We start from the raw sequence: 24,317 nt of genomic DNA on the forward strand, positions 1-24,317 counted from the left end.
CGCGCGTCTTCCCAGCACCGGTCTGCATTGCTTCCGGTGTATGAACACCTCACAAATTCCGCGCGTTCGCTCGGCAGCTGTCCACTCTGTGTCACTTCTGCCTCGTCTGTTTGGGGGCGCAGCGCAGTTCGTTGTAACGCCCGCTTTTTGCGGCCTTCGTTTCCCAGGCAACAGCCTCGAAGAGTGCCGGGTGAAAACGGCGGAAGGAACCCTCCACGACTGTGGAGACTTTATCGGTTCCTTACCGCCGATCCTAAGGCATTCAAGTCTCAGCTGGATCCCCCCTTCACCCCCACCTCCCGCCTATCCTGGTCCGCCTCTATCCTCTCTTCTTTCCTCCGTATTTTCCAGCATGAGTTTACTCCGCGACTTGTTGGGGGTGACCCCCCAGACGGCGCAGGGCGTGCTACAGCTGAATGAGAGACTGCTGCTTCACGAGGCAGCGGTCCCGGCGCCTCCTGCGTCTTCGCTGGAGCTGAGTGCGGCGGCAACTGCGCCGGCGAAGGAGCGTCACTTGGGCGCGACTCCGCTCGGAGCTGGGTCGGAGAAACTTGCGAGGCGTGGACTGTCTAGGGACCTGCGCGCTGCGGTCACTGGCGGAACCGCTTCTCTGCCTTCGCTCCCCGCCGTCATGCACAGACCTCACGCGGTGAGAAAAACAGGGACAGAAGACGTGGAAAAGCCGACACAAACGACCGCATGCAAGTCGCTGTTTCCAGGCTCTCGGCATATCTTTTGCAGACTTGTCGGCGCCGATACAGCGCGTCTGAGAAGCGACGGGGACGACGATGTGGTGGATCAGAAAGGGAAAGAGAAACACACAACAACGCGCAAGAGCCCGGTCTGCGTCTTCCTGGTCATGGCGCAGCACTGCGTGCATGGCTTTGGGGGAAAGTGGAAGCCTGGAAACTCTGGAACCAGACAGAAATCCCCCCTCTTCGGGCACTATCGCTTCGCTCCTCTGTTATGTTTCCTCTTTTCTCGCGTGCTTTCTCTCTGCCGTCTGCCGTGCAAAAGCCGTTGGTGACTTCTTGAGTCGCCTCGGTTGTCTCCGGTGTCTCTCCGCTCCCTGCAATCTCCCAGATCCTGCCTCCTCGTTTGTGCCGTTCTCATGCGAAAGTCCATCCTGTCTCCTGCGTCGAAGACCTCTCACTAACGTCGTGCTCGCCCATACTGAAACTGCAGGTGCTGCATGCACTCTCGGTGTTGCATGTACTTCTGTTTGGTAGCGGATACGGGGATGATCTGAAGAGAACTGCTCAGCTTTCTCCAGAAAAAAAAAACCATCCGGGCGCGAGCGGCGACGCTTTCGATCCTTCGACACGCAAAACCCTGCTGTTAGCGTGCGAAAGAATGCCAACGTTGAAAGCTCATTTCCAGTCAAATCTGGCGCCCAGAGGCTTTAACGGTTTCCGCAGCAAAGAGGTCACCTGCATTCGAGCGGGCTCTGTCTTTTTTGCCTCTCTTTTCTTTCTCGCTTCAGAAACGCTCTCAGGAACGCCGTCCAGTGAGCAAGTGGCGCCTCTGCGCCTTCACAAACTGCGCGCGAGAAGACGGACTTTGTCTGGTTCACTGGCGCAAAGTGACAGACCAACAAGCGCTTCAACTCCAGCAACAAGTTGCGGCGATGCACGCGCAGCAAGAAGGCTCAGCAGAAGCGAGTTTGGGGACGGATTCAGAACAGAACGTCAAAGGGAAGCAGGGCGAGTCCGACATCTCGGCCGACGCCTCCGATGTGAAGGAAGAAGCGAAAATCAAGGTCGAGGAAGGCGCTGCTCCTCGGTCTGGCGACGAACACGGTGGAAGCGGACCGCGCTCTCTCTCTTTGCAAAACCGACTCCGCGCCTTCCTCATCACGCCGGAGAAAGAATATCCCTTCGCGAAGTTCAATGTGAAAACGGTGCAGCCGGCCCTCACTCGAGAAGTGTACGACAAGTACATTCAGGTTAGGCCTGCTCGCAAGGGGTAGAGTTGATAGTCGGAAGGAGAGAAAAGACTTTGCCGGGGCGCAGTTGGCGCACAGCTCAGGAGACGAAAGCCTGCGCTGTCGAGGGGCTTGCAGATCCGTCCGGGAAGAGCACAGAGTAGCGAAAGGACGGGTGAGAAGACGCATGTGTCTGGGGGTCAAAGAGTTGCTGCTTTGGGGAAGCAAAGAACAACCTGGAGACGCATGCAGATGTCCAGGTCACTGACGAAGCTGAGACATGGGCAAAGAGATCTCACAACGGATGCTTGACAAAGACAGCCAGGTCGTGGCAAGAGACGCATCCAAAAACGTGAACACAAAAACGTATAATGACGCCCACGCATACATACTTATATATATGTATATATATGTATTGTATACATCTACCTACATTTACGTATATGCATTGATATATATGCACATATATATATATATATATATATGTGTATATGTATGCGTACTCGTATGTGCAGGCCTGTGTGTGTAACTGTGTGTAGATCGGCATATATTATATCTGTGTGTGTGTAGATACACGGGAATGTTTTCTGTCGAATTGCTTCGTTTTTGGGGTTTGACTCAGCCTCTGGACAGCTCGTGGAGCGCAGAAGAAACTTTCCAGCTGTGGCAGCTCGTGCATGAATACGACCTGCAGTGGCCGGTCGTCTTCGACGCGTTTCCTGCCTCGTTTGGGCGTTCTGTAGAGGAGTTGAAACAAAGATATTATGCTGTTGCCAAGAGGTGAGGCCCCGAAATCAATCCAAGATGTGTGGGTCTTTCTCCACCTGTCTCTCTTCTCTCTCTCTTTCTCCACGTCTCTCTCTCTCTCTGCCTTCCTCTGTCTATCTCTTTCGGTGTCTCCTCGCTCTCTCTCTTCATCTCGACCTGGTTCTCCCTCTTCTTTCTTCATCTGTAACTGTTTCTCTCTCTTCCCTCCTCATCCTCGTGCGCTTTCCTCTTGTCACGCTTCGCCGGCTACTTTTCTTTTTATCTGGCCGTCGGTTTCCTTTCTTCTTCTCGCGTCCTCCAGTTGTCTGTCTCCTTGCGTCTTCTGCTTTCCTCTGCGTGTTTCTCTCTCTTTTGTCTTCGTCTCTCGTGCTCGTACTCTTCCTTCTCCCTCCTTCTCTGCGTCTCTCTCTTCCCTCCTTCCTTGACTTCCTCGCTCTTCTCTCGCCTCGAAACTGCCTCTCTGCCTGCCCCCGCAACGTCCGGACTCTCCGCTTCTTCCCTTCTTCGCCCTGCGGCTGTTCGCTCTGCCTCCACCTCTTCGCTTTGCTGCGTCTCCTCTGCAGAGTGGTGGCGCGTCAGTTCGAGGAAAAAGAAGAAGAAGAACTGGCCAAGGGTCCTGCAGCGAGCAACTCCGTTTTGGCACGTCTGAGAGAAGAAAAGCAGCGGCATCCTCTCGTTCGCTTCAACTTCAAGTGAGTCCAGTCTTTCTGCATTTGGTTTCTCGCCACAACATTCTTCTGGGCGCATTTGTCTTTTGCTCACTACATGTCTGTATATATCTACCCATTTGCATACATGCATTCCTATATATATATGTATGTATATACAAGTGTATGCATTTATGCATCTAGCATGAAGGTACATCTACGCATTTGCGTCTATGAAACTCCATGTTTTTTAGGAATTTGCGTTCGACTGGAGTCGTACTGTCTTCCCGGATGCATTCACCAGTGTGCACTCTAAATATACAGTCCTATGCACAAACATATATATATATATATATATATATATTTATTTATTTGTTTTTTATACGTGTGTGTGGATGTGTTTGGGTTACGTCGAGACGAGAAACGCGGGAGGAGAGGTTTCGAGTCGACGGTTTTCCGTTTGTTCTCTCAGCTTGTCTGCTTTTGTCAATGTTTTTTCTGCGCGGCCGCGTCGCGCGTCTTCAGCTTCGTGGCGGAATGCCAGCGGCGGCTGCTGCTGGAGCGTCAGCAGCGCGTCGGGGTGGAGGAGTTGCAGGCCGAGCAAAGTCTTCAGTCGGAGATTCGGGCCGCCGAGGGCAAAGTCAAGAAGCTCAGCAAGGCCAGGGAAGACCAGCGGAGACTCCAGAGACGATTTGGTCTCCCTGCGGACTCTGCACCTCGCGTAAGCGCTCAAAAAAAGCCTCGGCAGAAACCGCCAATATCTGCACACTTGTAGCCGTACACATGGACAGCTGTATGTGTAAATGCATGCATACACTTTGAGTGGTCATATTCGCATGCATATATGTATTTGTAGATATATGTGTCGATTCATGTAAATGCATGCATCTGTTTGTGTGTGTATGTTTTGCACGAGCGTGTGCGTTGACGTGGAAGATTCTGTACGTTTCAGGACTCGGTGCAGAGACTCTCCAGTGGATCACTGGAGCCGGGGATACACTGTTGGACGCGATGCATGCAGGTTCTTCATAACTCGATTCCTTGGCTCCTTTCCATATCGGGGTGTCCAGTTGCGCATCCCTTCCTAGAGAAAACGGTGCAGAAATCTCTGTCTTCGTTGGACATCGGTGACTGCCTCCAGACAATTCAAGATCTACCTACATCTCATCGATATGCGTTGTCTACGTCTATATATATGTGTGTGTAGTGATGTATGAAGGGATTGAAAGAGCGACGAAGCGTTTTGCCTGTGTATGTAGATCGAAGTGACTTGACAGAGGCGCGGTGGCTTGTTCGTCTGTTTTTTCCGATCCTCTGCATTTTTCGAAGGTGTCTCAGTGTCTCGGGGACGATGCAGTCACATGCGTTTCTTCCGCGCCGACGGCTTTTTTTCGGATGATGTCGGGCGTCTGCCTGCGTCGCTCTAAGCCTGCTCAGGTGCGTCGTCTCGGACAAGGAGAGACTGGCAAATCCGTTTCCGGTGTGTGGATGCAGATTTCTGCGGCGAGCTTCCTGGAGCTGCAGGAGCCGACGTGCACAACTCTGAGCGCGCTTTTGGAGAAAACAAAGAATTCTAGAGTTTCAGAAAAAGGCATGGCTCTAATCGACAACTACCTCTCCTCGCTCGGAGTCGCCCCGCCCGTCTGCTTCACCTACAACATCGCCGAAAGCTACTGGTACAGCGAATTGCGCTGCCAGGCTGTCTCAAGCAAAGAAACACCCTCCCTCGCGGTCCCGACATCGATGCATGCGTCTCCTTCGTACCCAGGGGAAATAACACAGACATATACAGATATATATATATATATATAGATATAGATATAGATAGATATGTAGATACAGATAGATATAGATGTAGATATATGGACTGGAGACACTTCCAGAAGCACCCTTTCGCAAAGAGGCTTACATCTACTTGCATATATGTATGTATATATATGTATATATATGTATATATGCATGTATTTGTCCATGTATGTATATAAGTGTATGTGTGTTCATGTCAGTGCGTCGCTGTGTGGTCGTAGATTCAGGGGGCAGAAAAATCAACATTGCAGGGTGGAAGGGGGAGTGGAGGAGGTGTTGCGTTACAGGGGAAGGTTTTTTTGCGTTTTTCGCGGGCCGCTGGTGCGTGTACCTACACCTGAACTGGCTGTGTAGAGATCCGAGCTGTTTGCATGATCTTCCACTGGTTTCTTTTTGTCTGTTTCTGGCCCTTTGGTTTTTTTAGGGGTCTCCGCGCGGAGGTGTCGACGATGCTGCATTTGAGGCAACGCGTGGAGAAGCTGAAGGAGGTACGTATGGCCAGAGTTTTGTTCATCTGTTTTCTGTCTCTGTTGCGTGTCTTCGTCGCTTTCTCTCTTTTCCTCCCGGAGTTTTCTTCCTGCTCTCCTGAGACTGGCGGGTTCTCGGATTCTGGGGTTGTCGTCGGACTTCATCGTTTGTGCCCCTTGTGCTGCGATTTTCGCCCTGCGTCCCCTTTCCTAATCGTAAAAAAGTGGACTGTTCTCGCTCGCTGATTCAGAGTTCACAAGCAGGTCAGTCCTCGGCCTCACGGCCGTGTTCCGGTTTTTTTCTCTACTCGTTTTTCCTTTCTGTCTCTGTCTCCTCCGCGCTCTTCCTATCGCGCGCTTTCTGTCTGTACTCTCCCGGCCTTTGCCGCTCTGTGTTTGAGCATGCGGGATGACCTCAGTGCGTTGAGCGCCACTCTCCTGAAACGACTTTTGCTCCTCCAGTCTCGCTTGGTGCAAAGAAGTGAGAAAGAAGTGAGACATCTTCGGTGCAAAGCCAGCATTCGGAGACAGAAATCAAGGCGAGACATAGACGCAGAGGACCCTTGAGCGGTCTGTGTGCCTTGGACTCCTCTCAATTGAGGCAGATCCTCAGATCCTGGGGACGAAAAGCGGCCATAGTTGACGGATGTGTCTCCGGCAACTCGCGCGCCGTCGACTTCTCTGTTTGACTCTTTTCCTCTACGTTCTGTTTCCTCTTTCGACGCGTTTCTTGGTCTTCTTAGAGACGGCTGCTCGACGATAGGCCGCCTTTTTGATAACGGATCCAACGCTGCACTTTTGTCTCCGTCTGTGCCTCCCAAACCTCCCTCGTCTGTGGTGGGGCTGGTTGTGTTTTCGTAGCGGGGCTGGCTGCACATGCGTCTTGATTTGATTTCCCGATCACTCGCCTGTCTCCACTGCATGCAGAGGCTTCGTCTGCCTGGAGATTTCCCTATTCTCCCCGCACCAGACCTGCGCATGCAACGAGCATAAAGTGATGAAGTCTCTCTTGAGAGCCCTTCTTTGCCTTGTTTCTAGGAATTGAATTACTGGACGACCATGACTGCAAATCTCCCGCCGCAGCTTCCAGCTGGTGCTGGCCCGACGGCGCCCGCCCTGCTCGGCGCGGCGCCCCCGGAGGCTTCCGGCGCCCCGCCTGCCTCGGGTGTACATACACCCGGCACCAAGCTCGCGCCGAGTCCACATCCAACGCAGTTTTTCCAAGCTGCTCAGGTTGAGGGCCGAAACCGCGGCGGCCGCGAAGACCAGTCGCCGCAGCAGCCGCGTAAGTCGCCAGTTGGGCGGGGAAACCCAGGGAAGGGGAAGGTGAGAGGACGGCAGACGCAGAGGGAAACGCGGCGTGGTGGACGAATTCCAGAGACTCTTGGACAAAGAGACACACATAGAGAAGGGGGAGCCGGCCGCCCAGGCAGCCGTCGTCTCACGCTCATGTCCCGCCTCTCTCGTCCGTTTTTTTTTCGACGCCCCCTCTCGAGTTTTCCATCTCTCTCTCTGTTTCCACCGAGCCTCTCTGTGTTCATCCCTGCTGCGTTGCGCACTTTCCCCGGTCGAGCTTTCCCTGTCTCTTCTCTCTCGCTTTCTCTCTCTCGGGATACCCTGTCCGCTCTCTCTCCTCCCTTCCACTTTGCCTCTGTCCATCGTGTGTCGTTCTGTCTCTCTCTGTCGCTGTTTTTTTTCTCAGCCAGCCGGGATGCCGCCTTCCCTGCTCAAGGCGGAGTGTCTCGGAGCCCGTCGGTCGCCAGCGGTCGGGCCCAAGAAGGCGCGCGCCCCCAGAATGCTCCTTCTCTCCCTCCGGTCTCTGTGGCGCCCTCGCCCCACAGTGCCTCGCCCTCTCCGCCTCCGCGCCCGCCCCACGTCGCCAGTGTCTCCTCTCACCCCTCCCTCTCTCCCGCCCCGCCGGTCGGGCCGGTGCACCCCGGTCTGGGCCCTGCGGGCCCCGCGGGTCAAGCACCCCTGCAGGACTCCGCGCGCCCCCCTCTGGCCTCGATGCATGCGCACTTTCTGGGGGCCTCTGGAGCGGCGAGCCCCGCCTTCGGGGGCTTGGGCCCGAGCCTTCACGGCGCGCCGAACGGACCTCGCGGACCCTCACCCCAACTCGCGCCCACGGGTTCGCCCCAGCTCGCTCAGATGCCTCACCGGCCGATGGGCGCCGGCGACCCGCTGGCCTACGGCGCACCTGCGCTGGAGCGCGAGGAGCGGCCTGCGCCCCACCACGGTGTCGCTGCGGGGCCAGGGCCCTTCCAGGCCTACCCCCACTTCCATCCGGGCTTCCAGGCCCAGTTTGGCCCCGGGCCCCGCGGGCCCTTTCCGGTGCAAGAGAACCCCACAGACGGGACCCAGGCCGGAAGCCTCGGGCCAAATGACCCCTGGGGCGCGCAGCCAGAGGGCGCCGGGCCCGGGCCGGGCCAGGTGGCCCAGCCCATGGGGGAAAACATGCAGAGTCCCTACATGAGCCAAATGGGTGCAAACAGAGGACCCGGCCGGTCGGGCCAGTCGGGAACCTCCCAAAGCAAGTAAGCAGAGAGAAGAAGCGTATTTTGAAAGCGAAGAAGATGGGAGCAATTGGTCCGGAGAAGAGAATCGCGTCGGGGAAGTGACCCTCGAAGAAAATGATACAGTCAATTTTTTTCGATTTTTTTCCCTCTCTTTTGGATTTGCTTGCGTTCACAACTCCTCTTGTTCTGCATTATCTGCTGGCACGTCTGCGTCAAACGCATTCAACTTTCTCCCCTGTTTTTTGCGCCTTTCCATCCGGCTCTCCCCGTCTCGCTCCCCTTTTCCCCACACTCCTTCATTTCCTGTTTCCTCCACCGCCCCGGCCTTCGTGTCTTCAGGCCCCCGCGCGCGCGGAGTCGCTCCTCTTCAGCCTCTGCGCCCTCGCCGTATCCGTCCCCAGCGATGTCTCTCACCCCGTCGGAGGGCTCTGCTGTCTCCTTCGGGACTTCTGGTGGCCCTGCCCCAGCGCATGCGTCCTTTCCAGGCGCGGAGCCGAAAGAGGGGCAGGTCCTGCGCGCCCGGGGCCCCGAGAGCGGCGCCAGAGCCCCGAAGAAGCAGCGCGCCGCCTCGCGCAAAAGCCCCCCGGCGCAGCCCGGCCTCGCAGGGTACCCCACAAGTCTTCCAGGTGTCTCCTTGGGCCCCGCGGGCCCGATGCTGGGGCCGAGTCCGGTGGGCCCAGACCCGCATGCGCACCACGCGGCGGGGCTGATGCATGCGCACGAGATGGGCGGCGTGGACCACGGGGCCGCGGGGCCGGGGATGACCGCCGTGGGCCCTGCCGGCGGCCCCGTCGTCCCCCACCCCGGGGGCATGCACCAGCCCCATGTGGGGGGCGCGTAGTCGAGGAAACGATGCAGACAGAGACACAATCGAGGGGCAGACAGGGAGTGGAGAGACAGACACAATCGAGGGGCAGACAGGGAGTGGAGATGATTACGCAGAGGGGTAACGAAAGACTCGAATGGGGTTGCATTTGTCAGTGTGGCACTGGTGACGCGGCCGGAAAAACAACTGGCACAATCAGGTCCGCAAAAAGGAACAGAAGACTTTTCCTTTTCTCAATAGATCAAAGCCCTTCAAGGACTCCTGGAGGCCCCAACATCAATGTGGGGCCTGACGGTCGTGCGTATATCCATGTATTTCAACATGTGAGTATGTATTTGTATATCTGCATGTACATCTCTCTGTAGAGATGCAGATGCAATATATGCGTTTGCAGAAGTTTTTTCAGGGGGTTTGAGTGTAGGGTGTTTTCTTGTGTATTTGTACGAATCCGGTGCATGCGCGTGGCGTTTGCTTCTGCGAGCCGCGGGGCTCTCAGGCGATTCTCAGCGAGTCTTGTTCCACGGGGCCTGCCCGCCACTGAAACTCGAATTTCAGTTTCCGTTCATGCCCCACCTGCTGAAATGGAGAGAGTCTGACATTCCATCTGTTCACGCCGAAGAAGCGGAAACAGGCCAGTGTTTTCGCCTCGCAGAAAAACGATCCTGGCGCTAACAGCGTTCTCGATTGCTCTCGCTCTGCGCGGGGATACGCGCCGCGAGTTCGTTCGAGGGTCACCTGACAGCAGTTGTTCCGTTTCCTTCCCTGGCCCGTTCCTCAGCGTTGCCTCACACTTGCACAGCGTCAAGCTCTTAAGATGGGCGTCCGACGCGGAGATTCAAAGGACCTGCAAAGCCCTAGAGAACGGATTCGATATTTTTTCTGCTGCGATTTTGAAGCTTTCTCAAGAAGACAGTGAACGTTTTAACGAAAAACGCGTGTAGACTGACCGTGAAGTTCCACGACCAAGGCAGCCAACGAGTAGCGAAGGAAAAAAGAAGCAGAAATCTATGGTTTTTACCTTTTGAGCACTCTGTCCCACTCCACTCCACGCTATCGCCTTCTTTGTCGAAACGTGGTTTTTCGGGAGAGTCTCGCGGTGGATTTCCAACCTCCCGAAGTTTCTGACCGGCCGGCTCCTGTGTCCCCCATTCTTTCGAGGGAGCAGATTAACAAGATATCTTTTCCTGCTCGTGAACGTCCTGAAGCGCAGCTGGAAGCGGTTCGTCTCTTTCCACTCAAAAGTTCGGCGGACAGCTGCGTATACGTGCAGCCAACTGGGGGAGCAGAGGAAGCATTTTGTGGCGTTCTGGGTCGCCCCGCTGGTCACTTGCACAGTGCCGATCTCTGCTTTTCAAGTGATGAGTACAGAGGTGAAAGTGTCTTTGGACTTCCACCTCCTACAACGAACAAAATAAAGAAGATGACGCGAGCCGTGAGATGCCGCCCAGATCTGGACGCCCATTGTTTCTGTCAAATTCCCTAACTGCACTCCAGAAGCAGCCTTTGTTTCAACGCAATATATATATATATATATATAGGTATATGTATCAATGTGTGTATTTTCGTGTAGATGTGCATGTGGATCCGTACAAGATAAACGTAAGTATGGATGCAAATGTAATGGCTAGCAGGTCAGACCCACAGAGTCCTTTTGTGACGAATTCGATTTGCGTTTTCAAGGAATGGTGCTCCGTTTTCGAACGAGGTGCACATTGGCCAGACTCTCCACTTTTGGAGCAGAGAGGAAAGCGTTTGCATGCGCGTATGTTTGTTATAAAGCGAAGACATGGAGATACGTGGGTCACATCACAAGAGATTTCGCACAAGAAACGAAGCCAGAGGCCTTCCGCATCCTCGTTGTCTCCGGGATGAATCTGTCCTCAGCGCTTTCTCTCTGCCTCGAGAAGCCTGTTATCTCGAAGAAATGACTTTTCTCCGGTACCCTCGCACCCGACACACAGCCCCGCAACATCTCGCTTTTCGAAATCCATGAAAATTAGAGAGTTTTCTTGCACTCGGCGAGCTTCGCGGCGAACTCTTTTTGCATACAGGCGACTCTCTCGCGCTCCTTCGTTTTTCGAAGAAAAATTCTTTGCCTGTGTGTTTCCGGGCGTCGCTGTCCTCTCTGCATGCACCGGACGTTCTTTCTCCATGCCGTCTTCCTACGGAGGACATGACTGCGACCCCTTCTGGGCATCTTTGTTGACGGATCGTTTTCTCTTGGCGGTGTTACGGGGACAACAGCGGAATAAATACGGTGAACGTCGTGAACAAAGCAAAGACCCTCACGTTCAGCCGTCTTGAACCGCTCCAAGGTTTTTCTTTCTATGTGATTCTCGCGCGTATTTATCGACTGTTTGGGCGCCGCTTGGCTGCAGCCTTTCCTGCTGCTCTCTTTGATGTCGGCGTCGTTGCTTTTCTTCCTGTTTTTTTCTGAATCGTCTTCTTCACAGTCACTCCTGCGCTCGCACTCTTCTTCGGAGCTCCTCCTCGAGCGTTCTTCGTCGCTCCTTTCTTCCCCGTCGCCTTCTCCGCCTTCTTCTCTGCTTTGCTCTCTGTCTTCTTTACTGCTTTTCGCTCTCCCTTCCTCGCTGCTGGCTTCTCGGTCTCTCTCTGCTTCTTCTCGCCGACCCTCGAGGGTGGGCGTGACGTCTCTCTCTTGCCGCGGGGGACTGTCTGAGGCTTCTCTTGCTGCGACGCTGCCGAGCTGGGTCTCTTGCTTGTCTGCTTCGACTCTGCTCTCTTGGCTGTTCCACTGCTTCCACGTTTCTGTGCCTCCTTCTCGATCTTTTCCGACGCTCCGGACTTCTTCTCTCGTCCTTGAGCGGCTTTCGCGCGCGAGACTCTTCCTGAAGCTGTCTCCTTCTTCTCAACTGGAGCCGCAGAGTGTCTCCGCGGCACACGCCCCCGACCGCGAGAGGAAGGCTTCCTCTTTTTCGCAGCTTCCTCGCTTCCCTGCAAATCGACAGTTACGTCTTCTACGTCCGAGTCACAACCAGACGGCGCGCCTGCCGCCTCTTCCGACACTGCCTTTCCGCTCTCTTTCTCATCTTTCTTCGTTCCTGGTGCATGCGAAGCCGCGCGGTGCGCAGGCGACCCTGCAGACCGTGGACGCTTCGCGCCTCCCTGAACCGCGTCGTGCTTCTCTTCGACTTTCCCTGCCTTGCCCGCTTCTTTCTCTTCGTCTTCCTTCGCTCCTTCTTGCTGCTCTGCTCTCTCTCCGTCCTCGTCGCCCAGGCCAACCTCTGCGTGCGACGCCCCTGTTGTTGCCTCCGCGCCGGTCTCCAGAGCGGAAGGACCTGACACAAAAACGAAGAGGAACTCCGCAAGGCCAGCCAGAAGTTGAGGAAGCGGAACTCGACAGCTGCAGCTCGCGAAAGGAAAGGAACGCCACGGAGACAAAAGGTTTGAAATTGTGCTCGTCGTCCTCTCTCCTCTCTCGCGGGTCTGTCGCCCTCCACAACACAGAAGAAAAGCAGTGAAGAAAGAAGGGAAAAGCAGACAGTGCGGCTAGGAGGAATCGAAAGGGACCGAAGAGCAGGAGAAGAATGGAAAGGAAGCGGAGTCTGGAGCGCCTTACGTCTTCTCTTGGATTCTCTCTCGGCTTCGTCTTCCTCTTCGTCTGTGTCTGGTCGCTGTCTCTTTCTGAGCGCGGCCTTTGCAAGGTCTGTCTTAGCCTCCGCATCCTTCGGCGCGTAGCGTCCCGACCAGCACAACACCATGCTGTGCTGCGAACCCCCGTGAGCCTGTGGCGAGGCAAATAACAGAAGAAACGCAAACCATTCGAGACGCGAAAACAAAAAAAGAGGGGAAGACGGAAAAACGATGGAGAGAGAGAAGGCGACACGAAGCAGGAGAAACGCTTTCGCAAAGCCGCACAAACATGCGCCGAAAACCAGCGCGCAAACACGCGCCAGGAAGCCGCAAGACGGTTTCTCGAGAGTTCACCCTCGTCTGTGCTCCACACACTCTTCGATCCCCCTGGCTTTCCTGCAAACGATGACCTGCGACTCGCGTGATGGCGCGCAGCCGAGCTTCATCCCCGAGAGACGCCTTCACGGTTCAGTCCTGCGGCCTTCAACTGGCCCCTGCGGAGTCGCGGTCTCTTCGCGTCCGCCTCGCAGCTCGCGCGCAGCCGCGGGGAGCTCACCTGCAAGACGAATTTCGAGTCGAAGAGCTGCGGATCGACCAGGAACGGCGTACGCCGAATGTCGACGTCTTCCCCGTTTCCCAGCTGAAAGTTCTGGCCGGCACCCCAGGTGTACAGACGCCCCGCGTCGGTCGCAGCTAGGCAGTGGTCGCTTCCGCACTGCACCCAGTGCACTTGGCCTGCCAGTTTCTCCAGAACTCGCGGCTCCTCGACGACGCCGTAGCTCTCCGAACATCCATGGCCTGAGTCAAGCAAACGCAAGAGGCGCTGCGCGATGTTCTCCACTCGTCTGGATCCTCCGGTCGACCTAAACACAGCAGCGCTGCACCGCTCCGCAGACGAAACCTCGCGACCTCAGAACCGCAGACACAGCCGAAAGACACCCCGCAAAAAACAAATGACGTACGCTCGAAGTTCACGCACAAAAAGACGCATGCGCGTCTTCCTGTCGTACATATAAATATATACAAATATATAAATATTTAAATATAAATATATAAATAAATGTAAATTTATATAAATATATAAATAAATATAAAAATAAATACACATATCGTGTCTGTGCCCACAAAACGTCCTCTCTCTCTCTATAAAGTCTAAACGCATATAAACGGGTGAAAAGGATATTTATATATGGAGAGATTTGTGTAGGTTTTTTGTGTGTGTCTTTGTGTGCTTGTTCGCTCTTTCGTCCGTGAGTTTTCTCTCTGATCCTTTTTTTTGTTTTTCCGCGCGTTTTTCGACCTGTGAAGTCGCTTTGTCCCCAGGTGTACAGACAGCCGTCTGTTCGGAGCGCGACCGAGAAGAACTGTCCTCCGCCGACGAAGTTCAGGTCTACATTTCTCAGCGAGCGGATTTCCTCGAATTTATCGACGACCGCGCCCGCCGCTGCTCCACAGCCGACCTCGCCTTGTCTGTTTCTCCCGCATCCGACGAGCGCCTGTTCGACGTTTTGCGTCGCTTCTCCATTGCTCGCGTCCCGCTCCCCAAACCGGGCAGTGGCAGAAGAAGAGAGAGCAGGGGAAGCGAAGGAAGAAGAGAGAGAGAGGAACGTAGTGCATCGTCCGCAGAAGATGCGTCTGATGGAGAGGTTGCGGACCGAAGGCGCCAGTTCGCCGACGGTTCTTCTTTGAGGAAGAAGAAATCCGAGCTTGTCCGCGAGAGCACACTCGCCTCCCTGCGGAGAGACGAGCGCTTCGTCGCGCGCCTGTGCAGCTGAAGCAGTCGAAGAAGAGGAAGAGACGCCGAGTTGTCCGAACTCGTTGCTTCCCCAGACGTAGAACGAAGCGCCTCCGACTTCCAGCGCCGCCGTGTGGTTCTCTCCACAGGCCTGAAGACGCAGAAGAGTTGAAAGAAAGAGAAGCCGGAAGACAAGAGAAAACGAGAGAAAACGCGTGGAGCGCGAGCGAAAGGGACAGAGGCAGGGAGCAGCAGAAGAGAGGAGCAAAAGCGTGAAGAGCAAAGACACGCACGACGCAGGCAGGGCAGAAAAAAAGGAGAAGAGAGACCTCCACAGCAGACGTATCGAGTGAATGGAAGCCCCTGCGAGAAGACTGAAACAGGACCTCTCTGAGATCCGAACGGAGTTCAAGTCAGCGCCGACACTGCCCGAAAAAGTCGTTTCCTTCTTGTGTCTACGAAAAGCGGTCGAAAAACCGAGAGAGGAGGCCGTAAAACACACGAAAATGACAAGAGCGAAGAAACGAAGAGACTCGCGGAGGTCTCTGCAGCGTACCACTTGAGAAATGGAAGGTCGATTCAGGCCGGAGAAAACAAGCGCAGGCAACGCACGGTGAGAAATGAAAGTCGGCGCGACTCCTGCCCCTGCGTCGAAGTCAGGGAACCCCAGTGCGCCGTATGCATCCTACAGAGAAATTTACAAGAAAATGGTTTCAGAAATGCAAGAAAAACGACGGAAAGAAGCAGAGAGAGAAGAACGAGAAGAAGACGAGAAAAGAAGACGAGAAAAGAAGACGAGAGAAGACGGACGGGGAATAACAGGAGGGGAAAGAGAGGAGGAAAAGGAGAGGCACAGGGGAGAGGAGAGGGTGGAAGTGCATTGAAGAGACGCCAGCCACCAAAGAACGGCGAGAGAGACAGCACGAGACTGGAAAAGAGAGCGAGAGTGAGAAGCAGAGAAAGGAGACAGAGACCGGCGACCTGGCTAGGAAACGAGAACAGAGAAGAAGACCGGCAACAGGAAGAGACAGGAGACTTGCTTCCAGTGAAGAACACTGACGAACGCGTCAGAGACAACGAACGGAAGCTCACATGGGTCTTCCTGCAAGCGAAAGTCTGATACAAGAAAAGGAGACACAAATCTGCGCCGGAAAAGGAAAAAACGCATTCGCAACCTTACTCGATAAGTTCCAGCAAGATACAGTTCCCCCTCGCGAGTAAGGAAGGCCGTGTGAGAGTCGCCGCAAGCAACTGCAGTGACATCGTCGATGGAAACGGTGGCTGAGAGGAAAACAGAGAGTCCGGAGAAATGAAAAAATCTAGAAAAGGCACGACTAATTCTGAATGCCAGATAAGAAAAGACCTCACAAAGAAGACAGAACCAATGTACAAATATATTTATATACATATATGTATATGTACGTTTTCTTGGTGTAGGTTTTTGGGAGCGATCGGAGAACGAGTGGGTGTTCAAGAACTCCAATGGTTCGAGACCCAAAAAGTGTATCTCCAGAGAATGGCCCGCTGATTTCAGACATTTACAAAGACTCAAGAGAATCTGCAGTTGCCAGGGTGAAAAACAGCAGACAAGAAGCGGAGAAGACGTCTGGAAGTTCTTTTCGTGAGGAGAGAGGCGCATGAAAGAGCGAGTCCTTCGTCGAACTCTGCGTTTTCGTCTTCCTCCGAGAGAAAACGCGAAAAAAGCGACACCCTCTCATCTCTCTCTCCCTCACGACATTCGCGTTCTTTCCTCTCTGCGCCTTCCGTCCACGTAGACGCCGAATCCCTCTGTCGGTCTCTTTTTCCTCTCTTCGCGTCGCTCTCAGCCTCTTCGTCGAAGGCATCAAAAAACGCACACCGCGCGCGGTGAGAGAACGCGTGGACCTACAAACTCCCGACAGGATGCGCGAGAGAGACGCGAGCAACGCGACGGCAAAAAAGAAAGGAGAAGCCTCACCTGGAGAGAGGGCAGCGTCCCCGAGATCGTCGCCTCTGCCCAGAGCTCCGCCGTCGCCACAGCCGAACGTCCAACAGCGGCCGTCAGCTGTCAAGACAGCCGAGTGCATGGCGCCGCTGGTTGCTCGAATGACATCTTTCTCCTCAAACTCTTTGACTTTCCGTGGTTCCAGGACCTCGCGGTCTTCGTCTTCTTCTGCGCTGCGCCAGAAAGGCATCTGATCCATCTCTCCCGAGCCGAACATGAAGATCATCGCGGTTGGAATTCGCGTCTCGTCGCGCGCCGGTCTCTCCAGTTTCACCTCTAGTCTCTTTTTCTCCTCCTTCTCTTCTTCTCGCTGCTTCGCCTCTTCCGCTTCCTTCTCTTCTTCTCGCTGCTTCGTCTCTTCCGCTGCCTTCTCTTCTTCTCGCTGCTTCGTCTCTTCCGCTGCCTTCTCTTCTCGACAGGTCTTCTCCGTCTCCTTTTCTTCCTTCTCTGCTGCCTTCTTCAGTTCGTGCTCGCTCTCTCCTGTCTGCGCAGACGCCGCGAAGACGGGGACGAAGCCTGCCGGGCGCTTCTGCCTCTCTGCCTCCTGCGCGCCTTCTCCGGACTCTCCGTTGCCTCTTCCTCGCTCCAGCGCCTCCGCGGGCACTGTGCTCGGAGCCGACGCGCTGCTTCGTACAGAGGAAAACGCCTGAAAGACGCTGACCTGAAGAGCTGCAGGCGCCGGCGTCGCCAGGTCCGGACGGAAGCCTTCGCTCTTCCTCCCCGAAGTCCCTCCAAAGAAGAAACCAGCAGAAGAAGACAGCGACGCGGAAGACAGAGGAGAAGAAGAAGAGACGGCGGAGACAAGGTGGAAGCCGGAGCCTGCTGTCGGAGCGAAGGGAGACGCGCTGTTCGACGGACGACTCGACGCCGGAGAGGACTAAAAAAAAGGTCACACATCCGCATCATGAACAACAGATCTGAAATGTACACCTATAAAAACCGCAGTGCATATGCATATAGATACATATACATATATATATATATATATATATGTATATATATATATATATGCATTTGTATGCAGGCAGGCATGTGATGTATGCAGACGCACAGACAGAGTTGCTTGAATCTTCTTGAGGGCAAATACTCAGATGTGAGACAGGCTTGTCGACGTCGAACTACCTGAACAGCATACATTGGTCAGGCAGAGAGACTCGGAAGACGCCGAGACCTTTCTCGGCGCAAGTTTGTTGAATTTCTTTTTCTGTGTTGTTCGCAGTTCCCAGCGCTACACAGTTAGGCATCCCTCACACTCGCAGACATCTGCAGACGGCAGGGACCCCGCATGCGATGACATGCAGAGTTTTTACAAATCTCCAGACGCGGACAAGGAGAGATGCAGATAAGCATAGATACGCGCATACACACATGAACAGGGTACAGAGACAGAGGGATCGACGCATTAGACACGCAAATATACATAAATATATATATATATATGTATATATATATATGTATATATATGTATATATTTTAGCATATGTGGTGTAAAGCGAGTTTTTTTGGGTGTACGTACAGTCGGTAGGGTGCCTGGTTTCGGTCCTTCGCAGCAAGGACAAGTCAAGTCTGTGGGGGCGTTGACGACGAGGCAAATAGGGCATCTCCATTCGACCTCTGGCGGCGACCCGGTTGTCGTTTTTTCTTCCTTCTCCCCACTTTCTTTCTCTTTTTCCTTCTCGTTCAGCTCTTTTTTTTCTCCTTCTTCTTCATTTCCTCTGGGCTTCAATGGATCTTCTTCCTCAGCCAGCTGCGGCGCTCCGCGACTTGAGTCCCCAGACGCGGGTGTATAGACACTCGGAGCTTCTGGCGCGATGCCCTGGGCGAGCGGACATGCATGGCCTTCGCCTCCAGTTTCGGCTGGCCCTGAGAGCGCGAGTCGCTCGACGGATGCGTTTGCGTCCATTGTCGGCGTCGTCGTTTCTGCAGCTCGTCGGGAGAGGAAGAGCAGCGAAGCAGCGAGGGAAGACCCAAACGAACGGCGGACACAGAGAACTGCCGGCGACCAGACCTACGGAGGAGCGTGAGAAAGCGAGAGCAAGCGAGCAAGACTGCGGGAAGATGTTGAACATGAGAACTGGAGAGAAGCCGAGAAAAACTTGAGAGGAGCGCGAATCGGAGAGACGAAGAGCCGGAAACAGTGCAGCTTCTGACAAGAATTCGCGCGTTCGTTCTTCCTTACAAAGGACAAGTCTGTCGCTTCTCCAGGACGATGCAGCTGCGAGGTCGTGATCGTCTCCAGCGGCTGGGGTGTACAGACGACGGAGGAGAGGGTGCTTTTTGAAGGCTTGGAACAGGAAGGAAGGCCGCTTTTCTCGGGAGAAGCGCGGGACTTTTCTCTCGCAGAACAGCGCGTCGGCGCTGACCATTCCCCAACGCTTCTTCTCGTGTCAACCGATCCGTCTGGAACTTCCCCAGACAAAAAGACTGCTTTGTCGACTTTCCGGAAACGCCCCGGCCAGCCGCACCGAGCCGAGAGAGAGTGGGAAGGAGTGGAGGAAAGCAACTGGACGCAAGAAGGAATGGAAGGCGGAAAAACGGAGCAGAACGCGAATGGGAGGACATGAACGGGAGAAAAAGCAGAGAAACGGAAAGAAACGCAGAGAAATAGAAAGAAACGCAGAGACAGCCGAGGAGAAAGAGCGAAGCATGCGCGCCCCTGAGGTCCTCTCCAGCGACAAGTCGGCAGACACACGAGAAGCGAAGCCGCGGGAGGAGACTTTGGACATGTTTCTTCGATTCAAACGGGGTGCTGTGGCTGCCGAGCGACAGGAGAAAAACAAGAAATAGTCGGAGAGTGAGGTCAGTTCTCAATCCTTCGAAAAGCGAGGAAAGCGAGGGAGGGGAACGGCAAGACCCATCGCGCCGCAGAGAAAAGCCTCCCTTCTCTCCCAGGTGCTGCTCGCTGCTGGAGGCCGGCGAACAGTCCGTTCTCAGCAGGTCGGAAACTCTGGAAAACGAAGAGGCGAACCTTCCACCTCGAACGTTCGAAGCGCGCAGCAAGCAATTCCGAGAAGCGTCGGAACCTGCCCTGCAGCAGGAAACGCGGAGAACGTCCTCTCTGGTTCCCTCCTGCGGAAAGGCTCGAAAGAAGACGCAGAAAACGCCGCGGGGGAGGGATGAGAGAGAGGCGGCGGCTCAAGCGACGACACCCGCGGAGCGGAGCTGGAAACTCTGCTGCTCGCGCGAGAAGTACCCCCCAAAGTGCAGTTTCGGTGCTTTATCTGACCGCCTGACTACGCGTTGGCCGACGAGAACAGAGAACCCGCTCCAAGATTGCTGCGAAAAAGCGCTGTAGTCGACATACGAAAACGCGAGAAACCGGACGAGCGCAAAAACCGCAGGCGGCCGCGCTGTCTGGACGCACACCGCCTCCCGAGGGTCTCGCAGTCACTTTTGCTTCCGGTTCCTCCGGTGCAGCCAGGCTCGGACGTTCGCAGTGAAGCGAGCCAGGCGGGAGAGGCGCGCACAGGCGAGCTGAACTGTGTCGTAGAAAACGCATTTTCCCGTCGAGGCGTCCGTTTTCATGGAAAAGGGACAAAAACGCAGCGAATCTGAACCGCCAGCCAACTGCCGGTTGACTGCGCTGCGGAGAGCGGCGGAGCGCAGCTGTACATATATGTGTGTGTGTGTCTCGCTTGAAACTCGACGTTTTTTCTCTCGCGGGCAGAGGACTTCCGCAAAGTCCAAAGCCTCCACGTCGACAGATCTCCGGCGAAGAAAATGTGAAGGACGCGTCGCGTTCGACACACACCGATCCCAAAAACCGGCGCCCTCAACCAGCTCCGGCCTGTGTGTATGTATCTATACGCATGCAGGAAGGAGAAACGGCCGCCCCATTCTCGCCTCAGCCTGTCAGTCCATGCTTTCTGCTTCCGCCTTAGATCGAAAACCGTCTCTCTCAATGTCCGAGAACCGCCGCAGAAATCAGTCTCACCCAGCTGTGCAACTGCAGAACCGGCGAGGTGTAGGTCCACCGGCGCTGCAGCACCGTCAGGCTCGGAGTGGCGGTCCCCTCCGCAAATTCTTTTTTTTGCTGACAGAAAACGAGCCGTTTCATGTTCGTTTCGTCCATGTATTGCAGAAAGTAAGAGGACTCAAAACTAATCAAGGTTCCTCGTTCTATCGGGATCGCACAGCGCCGCGCTGTGTCTCGTCGTCTTGGGCGTTCCTGCGCCGGTCTGTCGCCTCGAGAGAGTTTCAGGCGTCCGCCTCTTTTCGAGTTTCTTTCCTTTTTTTCTCCTCACTTGCCCTGGTTTCTCTTCCTCCTTCAGTCTTTCTGCTTCTCAAGATCCTCGGGTGCAGCTTTTCGCGGCTCTCTCCTCCAGAACCGCGCATCATCTCGTTGTTCCTGTTCTCCTCGATCCCTGAAACGTCGGTTGTTCCTGTTCTCCTCGATCCCTGAAACGTCGGTTGTTCCTGTTCTCCTCGATCCCTGAAACGTCGGTTGTTCCTGTTCTCCTCGATCCCTGAAACGTCGGATTTCCATCCTTTCTCGTCTATCTCTGTCATTAGTCTTGCACCTTCCTCTCTCCTCTCGTGATCCTTCGTTCTCTCTGCATCTTTGTGAGAGTCGTCTTCTCTCGCCGTGGAGAAGCGAACTGTTCTGCAGTCTTCTCGCACAAGCGTTCCTGTCGTCCCTCGCGTCCTCGCCGACTTCCAACATGGAAAAGTACCGCGTCTTCGGCGACGAAAGCACTGGAGTTCATCCCTTCGTCCCTGTCGCGTATATGAAGGCTCAGCTGTCGCCGCCGCCAGCCTCGGTCGTCTCTCGTCTTCTCTCCGCCGGCGCGTCTGTCTGTTCTCTCGCCTTCTCGAGTCTGTTGGTGACCCTGCGACTGCTGCTGCTGCTTGTCGCTGCGCTCTGGGCGATTCTTCTCCAGCAGCTTCTCCTCGTCTTCTCGCTCTTTCCGAGCCTTCACTGGCGCCTCTCCCTCTCTCTCCTTGCCCCCCCGGCGCGCCTCGCTCTCTTTGCTCTCGGCGTCTGGTGGCTGGACGAACAGCCTGCAGGTTCGCTTCTGCCCGAAAACGCCCTGACGTTTTTCTCTGTTGCAAAGGGCCGTATAGATTCTCTCCCCCGCATTTCTGAAGAGCTCTGCCGAACCGCTTCAACCCTGCGGAGCGTCACGGTGTCTCCAGTTTCAAAAAGATTGCTTGTGGCGCTTTCCGATCCGAAAGGAACTCTCCATGCTTTTCGACTCTTAAAAGCATCCGGAGAAAAGAACCTCAGCGGTGTCTTCTGATCTCCGAGGAACGTCTCTCTTCATCCAGTTCCCTTTTCTTTCAAGTCTCCTTCTGCCTTGTTCTCTCTCTCCCTTTCTTCTCTCTCTGTGTCTCGTCTGTCCTCTGTTCTTCTCGCTGGATCTGCTTGTCTCTGTTGCACCTTCTCTCTCGCTGTGTTCCAGACTTCCGTCGGCTGAAGATTCGGGCGCCTCCTCCGAACGCGCCAGCGCCGTGGTTTGCGTTCCTCTCTCTCTCTGCGCCTCCGCGCTCTTCCGCCTCAGCTGCGAGGACCAGCAGCTGTCGAGTCTGTCTCTCGAGCTTCGCGAGTCTCGTCGAGCCGCTCTATCTCTCCTACCGCCTCTCCCCGCAGTTCGTCCTCCTCCACGAGGAGGGCGGCTTCTCCTTCTGCTCGCTCTGGGCCGTCCTCAAGTTCAGCATGCAGTTTCGAGTGAGTGAGGCGCGGTGGGAAACGCACGAGGCGACAAATCTTTCGGGGGGACTGCAGCGAGAAGCACCGGAGAAATCCGCGAAGCCACGATAGGAACCACCGAGGACCGACGGCGTCGCATGCAGCCAGCTGTCTGTACACCCGGAAGCCGAGTTGCAAAAGGCTCCGCGGTCCGTTGCTGAGCACAGAGGCTTGTGGCCTCGGCTTCCTCTCTTTGGACGCACTCAAAAAAAATTCGTTTTCGCCAACGGCGACCCCTCTGCGCCGGCGTTGTCTCCCTGTCGCCCTCTCGTATCTCGTGACTTTCCTCTCTTCGTTGTCTTCCCTCTCTTCCTTCGCTTTCCTCCATTCTGTTTTCTCCCTCTTGCCTCGCTCCTCTCTCCTCTCCTCTCTCCTCTCTTTGCCCTTCTCTCGCTCTTGGTCGTCTCCTCTTCTCTCGCGCTTGCCTTCTGCAACGTCCCTGTGCGTCGCGTCTGAAGCGCCGACGGTCTCCTGCCGTTCGCTGGCTCCTCTTCGCCTGGACGCCAAGAGTTCTTGTGACCCTGCGAATCCGGTTTCCTGTCTGCAGAGCGTCGAGTGGTTTGTCGCTTGTACGCTCGTAGCTGTCCATTGCATGCGTTCTCAGCTCGCGCCGGGGAAAGGCGCCTTCCGCTCGCTCTCTGCGCTGATGCTGGCCCACGAGAAAAACTCGTCTCCTCGGATCCCCCTCGTCATCTTTCCTGAAGGGCAAAAGAGCAACGGAACTTGCATTCTCCAGTGGACAGCGGCAGAGGGAGGCGCTGGAAGAGAAGACCGAGAAAAAGTCGACGCTGGCTTCGACGCCGCTGCCCTGCATGCCTTAGACGGCCGCATCGCTGAAGTCGGGTGTCTGTACACCTCACTCCTCGCCAGTGGGAAGGCGGGAAGCCCCTCGCGAGCAGTGCCCTATGGTCTTCCCCACACAGTAAGACCAAGATGAAAAGCGGATTCCTCCTTTTCTTCCACTGTAGAAACCGCACTGCCTTGCAAGTCGATTCTGTCTTTCTTCCATGAAGTTCTCTCTGTCTCTCCCTCTGTCTCCTCTGGAGTTCTCTCTCTGTCTCTCCCTCTGTCTCCTCTGGAGTTCTCTCTGTGTCTCTCCCTCTGTCTCCTCTGCAGTTCTCTCTGTCTCTCTCCCTCTGTCTCCTCTGCAGTTCTCTCTGTCTCTCTCCCTCTGTCTCCTCTGCAGTTCTCTTTCTCTCTGTCTCTCTCCCTATGTCTTCTCTGGAGTTCTACATCCCTGTTTTTTCACTGCATGCGTTTCCAGGTGAACGCGCCGCTGGAGCATCTGCGCCGAGTGTTGGCCGAGAAGGCTCACGGAGTATCTGCGGTGTGGGCGGCGCCGGCGGCGGTGCAGGCGTCGGTGCAGCAGCAGCTGCAGAGCCGGGGCGTCAGTACGCCTGCGTCTGTCCTCGACTGTCTGCGGGAGGTGATGATTCGGATGCTTCCTGGAGTTACGGGAGTCCAGAGCAAAGGCGGCGCAGATCTCCGCGCCTTCAACGCGTACTGGGAAAGAACTCAGAAGGAACAGTATTTGAAGAACCGGTAGAAAATAACGGCAGGCGACTCTGAGAGGGGCGCGCTTGCGACGAAGCGCCGACTGAAATCACGTCGAACGAAAGTGAACTGCGAGACAGACGCAGCAGGGTCGCAGAACCGAGAAGTGTGTCGCCGAGAAGTAGTTCTGCTTGGCCACCGTCCTTGCTTCTGTTCAACAGCGTTCTGTCTTCTCGTTTCTTCTCTCTTGTTCTTGGAGGTTTGTCTTCTTTTCTTCCTCCTCTGTTGCCGCGGTTGGTTGTTGCGTTTCCTCCCGCTCTTCGTTGTCATTTCTCGTCTTTTTCCGCGTTCATTCCAACATCATCATCGTCGCTGGGTCCTCTCGCCTCGGGTCCCTCTCATGTCCTCTTCGCGTCCCCAACTGCGGCAAGGCCTGCCTCCGAGAGCGCATGCACTGTTTCAGTTTTTCCCTGACTCTTGAGACGTCAAACTCCAAAACATGCTTCCGAAACGAGACGTCTATACCCAGTTGTTGCTGACGCAGAACATGTCAACTCAAAAGAATCGAAAGAGCCTTTGCTCCTTGCAAGAGCGAGGCCGTCGCACATGCAAGTCCACGCTCGTGTCACCGGTGTATGTACACCCTACTCACCACAGGCGCTCCCAAGATTGCAGCTCTTTTTTCATTTCCCTCTCGCTTCTGAGAACTCCCGCCAAGAGCGAGCGCTTGCCAGAGAGTTGCCGGTCGTCAGATGCGTTGAGTCTCGAGTTTCTCTCAGAGTTGACTCCCGGCCGCTGTCTTTCGAAGTCCGGCTGTTTCTGCAGGTGACGAGAAAAGGAGCGAGTGCGTTGTGCTTTTCTGGGGGT

General features: G+C 55.1%; 3 protein-coding genes across 3 annotated transcripts; 2 read left to right on the forward strand and 1 right to left on the reverse strand.

The window, feature by feature from the left end:
- Positions 1–40: 40 nt before the first annotated feature.
- On the forward strand, positions 41–8,969 carry TGME49_213890 (Myb family DNA-binding domain-containing protein; the record flags this gene model as incomplete). Its single annotated transcript, XM_002371085.2, has 10 exons — positions 41–649; positions 1,484–1,945; positions 2,547–2,704; positions 3,256–3,384; positions 3,865–4,060; positions 4,834–5,015; positions 5,570–5,633; positions 6,651–6,897; positions 7,315–8,146; positions 8,468–8,969. The coding sequence occupies 10 exons, from the start codon at positions 41–43 to the stop codon at positions 8,967–8,969; spliced, it is 3,381 nt and encodes a 1,126-aa protein (XP_002371126.2).
- A 1,654-nt stretch (positions 8,970–10,623) lies between these two features.
- TGME49_213900 (regulator of chromosome condensation RCC1) lies at positions 10,624–20,641 on the reverse strand. Its single transcript, XM_002371086.2, has 8 exons — positions 17,784–20,641; positions 16,241–17,144; positions 15,464–15,564; positions 14,840–14,968; positions 13,849–14,434; positions 13,105–13,346; positions 12,535–12,700; positions 10,624–12,253 (listed from the first exon to the last, which is right to left on the reverse strand). The coding sequence occupies exons 1-8, from the start codon at positions 18,168–18,170 to the stop codon at positions 11,301–11,303; spliced, it is 3,468 nt and encodes a 1,155-aa protein (XP_002371127.1). The 5' UTR covers positions 18,171–20,641; the 3' UTR covers positions 10,624–11,300.
- Positions 19,679–24,317, forward strand: TGME49_213910 (hypothetical protein). The gene is made up of 4 exons (XM_018779627.1): positions 19,679–21,274; positions 21,670–21,935; positions 22,561–22,878; positions 23,221–24,317. The coding sequence occupies exons 1-4, from the start codon at positions 20,929–20,931 to the stop codon at positions 23,500–23,502; spliced, it is 1,212 nt and encodes a 403-aa protein (XP_018637911.1). The 5' UTR covers positions 19,679–20,928; the 3' UTR covers positions 23,503–24,317.

Source organism: Toxoplasma gondii, chromosome V (genome assembly GCF_000006565.2).
Source record: "Toxoplasma gondii ME49 chromosome V, whole genome shotgun sequence".
Lineage (NCBI taxonomy): Eukaryota > Apicomplexa > Conoidasida > Eucoccidiorida > Sarcocystidae > Toxoplasma > Toxoplasma gondii.

What these genes read in the sequence shown, in the direction of transcription:
- TGME49_213900 (XM_002371086.2), bottom strand. Translation starts at nt 18,170, where the DNA reads ATGGACGCAAACGCATCCGTCGAGCGACTCGCGCTCTCAGGGCCAGCC. An exon ending in GGACGCTGCCCTCTCTCCAG is followed by an intron (nt 15,565 to 16,240) that starts GTGAGGCTTCTC and finishes TTTTCCTCTCAG; the next exon opens with CCACCGTTTCCATCGACGAT. An exon ending in GAGAGAATCCAAGAGAAGAC is followed by an intron (nt 12,254 to 12,534) that starts GTAAGGCGCTCC and finishes TTTTTGTGTCAG; the next exon opens with GTCCTTCCGCTCTGGAGACC.
- TGME49_213910 (XM_018779627.1), top strand. Translation starts at nt 20,929, where the DNA reads ATGGAAAAGTACCGCGTCTTCGGCGACGAAAGCACTGGAGTTCATCCC. An exon ending in GCTGGACGAACAGCCTGCAG is followed by an intron (nt 21,275 to 21,669) that starts GTTCGCTTCTGC and finishes GCTGTGTTCCAG; the next exon opens with ACTTCCGTCGGCTGAAGATT. An exon ending in CCTATGGTCTTCCCCACACA is followed by an intron (nt 22,879 to 23,220) that starts GTAAGACCAAGA and finishes ATGCGTTTCCAG; the next exon opens with GTGAACGCGCCGCTGGAGCA.